At 32.7% G+C, this 10,653-nt stretch overlaps 1 protein-coding gene across 1 annotated transcript; it reads right to left on the reverse strand.

Annotated features, from left to right (window-relative positions):
- Positions 1-9,714: 9,714 nt before the first annotated feature.
- On the reverse strand, positions 9,715-10,653 carry LOC120584347 (olfactory receptor 1052-like). Its single transcript, XM_039840032.1, has one exon. It carries the CDS (start codon positions 10,651-10,653, stop codon positions 9,715-9,717), a length of 939 nt encoding a protein of 312 aa, XP_039695966.1.

Here is a 10,653-nt window from a genome sequence, read left to right on the forward strand (position 1 = left end):
GTGTTCGTTTTCCTTGATATCTGTTAACAGTAAGATGAGAATAAATGGAGAATAATTATGCTGCACTAGCAAGGCTACTTTGAATCCTCAACGGGCTGTGCACCTTGAGTTCTGACTTCTCTGCTCTGGTTGTTTCAGCTATAAAATTAGAAAATTGTAAGTAGAGTCTCTAGTCTCTTCAAGCACTGTATCTACCTGTTCCATAGGCAATTCCATGTGTGAAAAACGAAAACATATGGGCCTTAGCTTCAGGATGTATTTAAAATGATGATCTTAGTGTGAAGAGGGAAAGAAAATGAGTGAGTTTCATTGTACTGTATGGAAAGAAAGGTTTAGTTTATAAAACGTAATAATCGAAGTTGAAAATTTAATCTAAGTTACCATGAAAGTCTCTTAAACTTCTCACTTTGGATTTAATAGTAGCTAATGCCAAATCTATCAAGGTGTAAGAATAAACTACTGTGGAATTTAAATCAAGAAATTTCACTTATACCTTATTTTTAGTTCATATTCCACATTTAAAAAAAAATTGGATGACATAAAAGGCAAGGCCTTCACATCCACAATCTCTGGAGCCAACATTAGAAAATATCCAGAGGCACTGGCTTTGGCGAAGAGTGCCCACTGGAGATGGGCAGAGAGGGTACTCTAATCTGGAATATGAAATATAATGAACAGTAACTTATAATTGGCCTTAAATATTTAATAGAAGTAACTTACTCAGAAAACAGAAAACAGTCTTTATACCTGAGAAAAATCAAAGTAAACTTATAAAATAAAGTGAACCTATCAAATATACAGATACTTCTTCATAATATTTTAGTTTTTTTGATATTGCAATGCATTTCCTAAAATATGCAATGTCTTTTTCCACTTAATCAATACAAATTTGTTGATTATTACTACATTTTACTTGAAAATTTTAACTATATTTTCACATTTATATAAACATGAAAATAAATGTTTTAAACAGTTCACAATACTATAACTTTACCTCTGTGGAATAAAAGATGATATTTTTGGTGCCTTCATTCTTTTACTTGCAAGACATTATTTCTAGAGTACCATAGGTAAAACTTGAAAAACAACATTGCCAGATTAGTGAAATAATAAGAAATAAAAAAGAGAACTATGTTAGATCTAAAATATCTACAGTGACAGGTGAGTAATCCCCATGGAAATATGTAGTTATAACACATTGCGATTAATCCTTTAGGGAAAAAAAAATATTTCAAATTGAATTAAAACATTGATTTTTTTTTATTGTTCCAGTAGAAGTTGCATAAAATTTTGATGTTAATATAAAAAAAAAAAGAGTTTTAAGTGTAGGATAAGGGTTAGGAATAAATGGTCAAATTACAAATTCCTCCCACCTCTGTAACTTGAAGTGTTTATCAGATTAAAATCCAAACATTATCTTTTCTTATTTCCCATTGTTCTTTCTTTTTCTTTTTTTGTATTTAACTGCTTTGCCATATGTATGTATATGGGACATTCAAATAAGTAAATTTAACTTACCAGTGGAAGAAAAAAAATGTTCAACACCTTAGCTCATTTAAGAGCATCATGACCACTCATTCTCATGGTTTACTTTTCTATATTCCCCAAAAGAGAAACAAAACTATGGGAAGTGAACACAGTGTAAACACATATATGCCTTACTGTTAATGCGTACAGCTGAAACTTATTTGATTTCATTAACCAATGTCACCATAAAAAATTAATTAATTAATTTTAAAAAAATACACAAAAATAACTAAATTTGTCTGATGTTAACAGTTATGCATAAATGAAGTAAACAGTAGCAGTTATAGGTAGCAGTTTTGAAACTGAATCTTCCCCTTTAATATATGAGAACAAAAGGCACAGCCTCCATGGTGTGGAAGCAAGAGCAAGATGCTCAAAACACAACTGTATCAGAAGATAGGTTTGGAATAAATGTTCGGTTTTACATTTACCATAATTCCAATGGGAATAGAGTCCCTGGAGTTAATCTTCTCATTAAAAAGATATAGTGAACTTATTATTTAAAGTTCCTCTGGGTTTCTTGAGAGATTTAGGAAAATCTCAAGAATTTAATGGCTCTCTTAAGGCATTCAATTTCCTGAACGTTACAATGAACAGAGGAAAATATAGGGCAAGAGTGGGGAAAAAAACAAACAAACAGAATATATGACCTTTGAAAAAAATGCAAGAGAATCGATAATGATGGCAGGTCAATGCTTTAGCAATGGAAGCTTTTCAGGATGTTATCTGGGCCTAGTTTTCAGAAACACACATGAACACACACACACATCCACAACCAAAACCCAAACCTCAGCGGGATTTAAACTAGTAGAGCAAGACCTGGTAGAAAGCAATTCCACTCTATTTTTTCTTGAATTATGAGAATGGCATCAAAGAAAATTAAAACTATTGCTATTTTGAGATTTCAGGTCAAGATGGAATAATCTCAGAATCACATCAAAATTACCACTAAACTGCAGAACAGTCATCATCGGGAATCACCTGAGGTCTGGCTGAACAGAAGTCTTGTAATGGGACACACGTATTAAGTCCTATAATGGGACACATGTAAGAGGCCGCCTTCAGACTGTGATTTCTATATTCTCAAATCCTGTGATTTATGACCTTGCCCGTAGTGCCTAAGGATCTGGGCTACGGGCACATCAGTTCTCATCCCATTAGCCTGCATTCGTAGGAGGCGACAAATTGGACTGAATCTGTAAAGAGATAATTGCAAGCTGGGATGGTCTTCATTTTCAAGACAACTCAGGATCCGAGTTCTCTCCATATGCAGATGTCATATCAGCAGGAAGGACAAAATAAAGGGGAGAGGAGGAATGACAGAGGTGGAAAGAACTGTGTCTCAGGTTTAGAGAAATCGTCACATGTCACTTTAGCTTATAATACATTGGCCAAGTTTTTGTCTAGGCTATCTACAAAGGAAGCTGTAAAGGGAAGTCTTTATTCTGAATAGCCATAAGTTCAGTTAAAATTTTAGGGTTCTATTCCTTTGAGAATATAAGAGAGTAGATTTTGGGGAAAAATTATCCCAGGTCTTTGACATGGGATATCATGGTAGATAGATGATAGATCTTAAAGAACACGTTAGTAGTAACTTTTATTTACTAACACAGTGACTCTTCTTTAGAGGCTTGAAGAATCGTGTAATGAGATCACGTGTATAATGAAACTAGCTTATTTCATAAGCTCAAAAACAAAAAAAAAAAAAAAAAAAAACTACTGCTGGTTTGAAGGCTGCCATGAACCCGACCGCCCATCTCTTGAATGTTTATTTCTCTATCTAGCATGCGTTTGCTGATAGACAATTTTGGGGGATTTTGTTTTTATCTTAAAATGAATTATGAGGAATTCTAATAGCTATATTTCACAGAATTCCCATATATCTGTGTATATATGTGTATGTATATACATATACACATATTTATACATAGACACATATACATATATGTGTGTAAATACATACTTTGTATATATACATATATATGTGAAAAGTTCTTTACTCCTTATTCCAAAAACTATTAAATTTTTCCTTTCTAAATGCAAATTTCCTAAATTTCTAAATTAACAGCTATTAGAAGTAGAGACTAGGTGACATTCTAACCAAAAATATTCGATGCCGTTATGCATACACTTCTGACAGGTGTGTAAAAATGGTACGGACACTTTGGAGAACTGTTTGGCAGTGAGCTGAATATGTGTCTGACTTATGTCCCAGGACTTACACTTAGATATGAGTGTGTATGTCCACAAACATACATGAACAAAAGTGCTCTTTTGTTCTTTTTCTAGACTTTATGTGCTGGCTAGGATAATCTCTAGTTTCAAATACAAGTGGTTATTGTGAATATCCCCATCTTGCACCCAAAATCAATCATGGATGTGGTAATGCTGGCTATCTAATCATTAACATTAGCTATAATGTGGCTGTAGGTATTTAAACTCTACAAATATTTTACTGAGTTTTTATCACTATGAGATTTCAAAATTTATAAATATTTTTAAACATCTTTTATAATTATGTTTCCTCTGTTAGACCAATTTAACTACACTCTTTTCCTAAAATAAGTCCTTCACTTCAGAATTTCGGCTTCTCTGGTATAAGATATAGTAGCCTATAATTACCTCTTTACAGAACGTCCTTTTCAGGTTTTAATATCTATGTTTTAGTGGTCTCATAAAATTAGCAATTTTTTTCTTTCCTTTCTCTCTGAAAGAATCTTAGAATAATGTTCTTTATTGCCTGTATATCAGGAACACATCACCAGGGAACAGATGAACCTGGAATTTTCCTTTAGAATATGTTTTATCATTATAAATTCAATATTTTAAACATATTTAGAATTATTTAAATATTCTAATTATTTGTACTTGTTTTGGTAAGTCTTGTTTCTCAAGAAACTTTTTATTTTATCTAAGATTTCATCTTATGAATTTTTTAATTGTTATAGAACCTCTAATGATATTCTCTTTTTTGTTTATGGTATTAGTAATTTGTGTTTACTGTCATTTTTCTGGATGGATTTTGCTACAATTTCATTATTTTTGTTATCCTTTTAAAAGAATGATTGTTGATTTTCTCTCATGTAATTTTTATTTTCTATTTTTATTTTCTTCCTACTTTCTTCAATTTATTTCAAAAATATTGTAAACTTTGCATTGTAATCTTTTAAAATGTAGATTATTTATGAGTGTGTTGAATAATTTCCAACCATGTGAAGATTGATTGGTTAGCTTTTTGTCATCCACTTAAAGTAAAATCCACTGAGATCAGAGAATATCCTCTATATGATTTCAAATATTGATATTTTTTTATGACACACATGTCATCAATTTGTAAACGTTCCATGTGTATTTTAGAGAATTAGTATTTTGTAGTTTCATAATGTTCAATGTATTTCTACCAGGTCAGTTAAATTGATCGTGCCATGATTTTATTTTTATCAACTATTATCTGTCGATTACACAGAGAGCTATTTTAAAACCTCCAGCAATATCTGTGAAATTTATCTCACTTTCATCAGCTTCTTGATAAGTATTTTGAAGCCAATTATTAGGTAAATACAAATTTAAGATTCTTTCTATTTTACCACATAAAATACCTTTTTAAATGATAATAATTTCTCCTTAAGGTTTGCTTTTTCAGGTATGAATATAGTGACACCAGCTTCCTCTACATATGTTTGCATGGTATAAATTTTTCCATCTTTTTACTTTTAATTTGTCTATGTCCTTGTATTTCTTGTCAAAAGCATATATTTGTTTCTTTTTTTAAGTCCACTCTAGTGGCTCTCAACATAGGCAATTTTGCACCCCCACCTCCCAAGGCGTATTTGACAATGTCTAGATACGACTTTGGTTGTCTTAGAATTAACATACAATGAACAGGCCGACCTCCACAACAGAAAATCACCTAGCCCAAAAGGACACCAGCTAAGGTTTAAAAACCCTAATTTAGTTTGCCAATCTTCATTATTGTATGTAAATATTAGCATAGCTCATTCTGCATGGGGCATCTCACTATCAGATTTATGTTTTCCCTTCTGAATTTCATTTCTTCCTTGTGTACCAGTAAATTAATCAAGACTTTACAATAAATTTTATCTTATTTATTGGAGTCTTTTATTTAGGTATTTCAAAATCTCATTTTGGTGGCAGGGGAAATTGTAATATATCTTTTCCTTATCAGAAACTTTTTTAAATCGATAACTGACCACATGAAACACTGGAAGAAACTTTGAACACTTTATCTCTTTTTGACATTTATGTTATTTTTGTCCTATTTTTTGCTTCTCCATATGTTCTTATTTCCTTAGAAAATTATTTTTGGTATGGCTGTAATCAGTAAATGTTGTTTTAAAAAATTTATTTTTAATTATAGTTGACATACAGTATTATATTTGTGTCAAGTGTACTTCAAAGTGATTTGACATTTATATACCTTACAAAGTAATTACCACAAGTCTAGTAACTGTCATTTTACATAGTTATTATAATATTATTGACTCTATACATCTTTGTGACATTTTATAACTTGAAGTTTGTACTTGTTAATCAGTCAGTATTCTTTAAAATTGTTTATATATTTACTCTTGTGGATGTTTTTCTTCATTATGTTCTGTATTTACATTGGGATAATTTCTTTTTGCTTAAAACGTTTTTCAGTGTGTCTTAATATAGTCTGAAAGATTCTTCCAGCATTTTAAAAAAAATAATGTCTTTATTTTTTCTGTCTATTTTTGAAGAATATTTTTCCCTGAGGATAGAATATTAGATATTTACTTTCTTTTTCGTGCATACTTGAAAAATGTTAATCCATTTGCCCTGCATTTTATAATTTCTTTGAAAAGTTGACATGAAATCTTAACTGTTGTTCTATTGACCAGGAAGTACCTATGTATGGGTTTCTCTGTCTTTTTTAACTTGGGATATTCTTCCCTTTTTAAATATGTTTGTTGAAAACTTTTCACTTTTGAAAAAAATAGTTATTTTATCTTAAAATACTTATTTTATTCATTGTCTCCTTTTTTTTCTAGAACATTAATTACATGTATTTCATACCATTTGATTGGGTCACACATGTCTCTCGTGCTCTGCTTTATCTTCTAATTTTTTTCTCTCTGCGCTGCAGTTTAGATAATGTATATTAGAGTTTGTTTGAGTTTATCAGTCTTATCTTTTGCTTTATCTGATATGCTTTAAATCCTTCCTGTGAGCTCTTATTTTTAACTTTTGTGGAATGTTTTTTTCATTTCAGAATGCCATTTGTTTCAGTTCTATTTTTTTTTTTTTAAGAATTCGAATAGGCATAATGGATGTACAAAAACTGCACATATTTAATACAGAGAATTTAATGTTTTTGGACATGTGCATACACCCATGAAACCATAACCACAATTAAGTTTAAAGACATATTGATCACCTCTAAAAATTTCCTCATGTCTCTTTATTTTGTTTTGTTTTATTTTATTAAATTTATTGGGGTGATATTGGTTAATAAAATTATGTATATTTCAAATGTATAATTGAATAATACATCATACCTATATGGCATTGTGTGTTTGTCACCCCAAGCCAAGTCTTCAGTCATCATATATTTGACCCTTTTTACCCTCTTTTGCCTCCCCCCATGCCCTTTCCCTATGTTAACCCCCATACTGTTATCAGTGTCTATGAGTTTTTGTTTATTTATCTTATTTCTTCATTGTTGCTTTCAGTTTTATATCCCACATATGAGTGAAATCATACAGTCTCCACTTTTTCTATCTGACTTTTTTCACTTAGCATGATATTCTCAAGATTCAAACATGTCGCAAAATGTAGTATTTCATCTTTTCCTGTGGCTGAGTAATATTTCGTTGTGTTGTAGGAATAGTTAACATGAGATCCCATCTTTTAAATAACGTTTAAGTACACAAAAGAGTATTGCCAACTATGAGCAGTATGTTATATAGCAGATCTCTAGAACTTATGCATCTTGCAGAACTAAAACTTTATACCCATCGAACATTTCCCCCTTCCTCCCAGAGAGACAGCTGCACACTCGTATCTACCCCAGTATTATTCACAGTAGCCAAGATATGAAAACAACCTAAATGCCCATCATCCAATGAACGGATAAAGAAAATGTATATTCATAAAGGAAAGTATTATTCAACCTTAAAAAAGAAAGAAATCCTTCAATTTGTGATACAAGTCAACCTGGAGGATATTATGCAAGTGAAATAAGCAAGTCATAAAAAAGTCAAATACTATGTGATTCTATTTGTAAGAAGTTTCTAAAATAGCAAATTCATAGAAGCAGAGGATAGAATATTCCTGTTTAAATGTATTAATCTTCCCTTGAAATATTTCATCTTAACCAAGTTTTCTAATTTTTTCTCTATTTTATTCAAAATGTTAAATATAGTATTTTTTTGGTCTATTTCGTACTCCAGCATATAACTCTTCTATGGTACTGCTTATATTTGGTGCTTTCTTATTTTTTTTATGCATTCTGGCTTTTTATATGTAATTAAAATCTTCATAGTAACTGGAGATGACATTACTTTCTACAGGGGAGGGTTTCACATTCCTGAAAAAGCATGAAGAATGAGACTGATTATGTGAATTTAATTATTAATTGGACTTCTGGTTTTTAAGCATTGCACCAGTTTCAGGAGTATAGATTTTTCAAAAAGTTAAGAGCTGAGACTCTCCTTCCAGCCCTTAAGCTCTGTAGGAAACTCAGTTTTAATTCTTTGAATTTAGCCTCCGGCCTACACCTCTTCAAATTGCTGCAAATATCTTGAGGGAGCTGCTGGCCTTGCATGATGCAGGCTTTTATTTCTGGGGGGACATTATTAACCAAACACCTAGAGACTGAGAAAGATTGCACTCTGTCTTTCTAGTTCATTCTGAATCTCTAGCGTCCGTGATCATCTTCTAGTACTGAGGAAAGAAAATTCTAGCCCTTCTGCGCTTGACTTGAAGCAGGATCAAAATCTAGCAAGTGTCTTGAAAAGAAAATCTACATTATATTTATTTCTGGCTGCTTCCTGTGGCAGGACTGTGTGTCTTCTAAGCACAGCAAGAGTTGGGGAAATTTCAACCTGCCCTTGTGGTCCAGATCAGCTTCTTTCAAACTCTACCTCCGACCCCTTTCAAGTTCTTGAAGGGAAAAACTGTGATGTTTAAACTTCTATATAATCCAGTTCATCTTGCCAGTTTACATAACTGTTACTGCTCCACTGTTTTCTCTTTCCTCAGAGCAGTCACAAGGCACAAGTTCAGAATCAGTAGCTCTTTGTTTTGGTAGATCACAATCATTAATATTTGTATTGTTGGGGATACCTCTAAATGTTCCTCTACTTTTGAGAAGTTCTCCACTTAAGACTGTCTATCTATCTATAACCTGTTATCTATCTATCATCTACCTATCATATATCTATCTATCTATCTATCTATCTATCTATCTATCTATCTATCATCATCTAGCTAGCTAGCTAGCTATCATCTATCTATCATCTATCATGTATTTATCTACCTATCATCTGCATCATCAATTTATCATTTATCATTTATCTATCATCCATTATCTGTCTGTTCTTATATCTATTATTTGGTCTCCAGGTCTGCTCAGGCTCAGATATGGCTGAAACTCTGAAAGGAAATACAACCATGTGTGGTGTAGCCGGCAAAGTATCTGCCAAAGATTCTACTGGTTTCTCTGAACGCTTGCAGAGTCCTCCATGCATCAAGCCTGCATTTTCAAGGGTGAGATAAAGTCAGCTCACCTCTCCATGTCTATATCTCTCTGAGTCCTAAACCACTCCAGTTCTGGTTTCCTTAATAACCACTCAGTTTTAACAACATATAAAGTCTATGTCTTGCCTAGTTTTTATTGTTACTTTTGAAAAAATGCTATTTTAATAACAAACTACTCCTTCCACCAAGAAGTAAGAGTGTTCTATTATTTTATAAGTACTGTTACCTATGTTTTTCTAACTCTTAATTTTGAAACATTTTAAACTTACAGAAGAGATTCAAAGATAATACAAATTTGCAAGAATGGTTAACTATCGTTTATGTGTCAATTTGCATAAATGCATCTCGATTATAGTTCTATTTGTGATCATATCTGTGATATGATTTTCAAGAAATTATCTATGTGCAGGTTAATGTTACGTTAAAGCCATAGAGGATATTGAGTCAAGTCGAGGTTCTCTTCCAACATATTGACCTTTTTGCTGCATCTTTCACATCCTTATTCCTGAGGCTGTAGATCAGTGGGTTTAGCATGGGGATCACCAAAGTATAAAACACAGCAGAGACCTTCTCCTGTTCCAGGGAATACTGAGAGCTTGGCTGAATGTAACTAAAGGTCACAGACCCGTAGAATAAGGTCACAGCAGTCAAGTGGGAGGCACAAGTAGAGAAGGCTTTGCTCCTCCCCTCAGCTGAACGAATTCTCTGGATGGCAATGATGATGCGGATGTAAGAAACCATGATGATAATGAAAGTGAACATTGCAATGACCCCAGAAAATACCAAAATCAGCATCTCATTATTATGAACATCAGAGCAAGAGAGCCTCAGAAGAGGAGGAAAGTCACAGAAATAATGATTCACAATGTTAGGACCACAGAAGTCTAGTTTGAGCAAACCTATTGTATGTGTCAGAGAGTTGATGATGCCGCCCATATAAGATGCAAGAACCATCTGGATACAAACTCTTTGGGTCATAATGACTGCATACAACAAGGGATTGGCTATTGCCACATAGCGATCATACGCCATCACAGACAGGAGGATGCCCTCTGTGGTTACATAAACTGAAAAAAGGAAACTCTGCAAAACACAGCCAGAAAATGTGCTGGATTTGTGTTTTGATAGGAAATTGACCAGCATCTTAGGAGCAAAGACAGTAGAGTAGCAGATATCACAGAAAGAGAGGTTGCTAAGAAAGAAGTACATTGGAGTATGAAGTTGAGCATTTAACCAGATCAGAGTGATCATTCCCCAATTACCTACCATAGTGATAAAATAAATAAAGGTAAAAAGCAGAAAGAGAGGGATCTGCAAATTTGGATTTTCCGTTAAACCTACCAGAATGAATTCCTTCACACCTGTATGATTCCAACCTGCCAT

The sequence above is a fragment of the Pteropus medius genome, unplaced genomic scaffold (assembly GCF_902729225.1).
Source record: "Pteropus medius unplaced genomic scaffold, Ma_sr-lr_union100, whole genome shotgun sequence".
Lineage (NCBI taxonomy): Eukaryota > Metazoa > Chordata > Mammalia > Chiroptera > Pteropodidae > Pteropus > Pteropus medius.

Excerpts from the sequence above, each read along its gene's own strand:
- LOC120584347 (XM_039840032.1), bottom strand. The coding sequence starts at position 10,653 with ATGGCAGGTTGGAATCATACAGGTGTGAAGGAATTCATTCTGGTAGGT.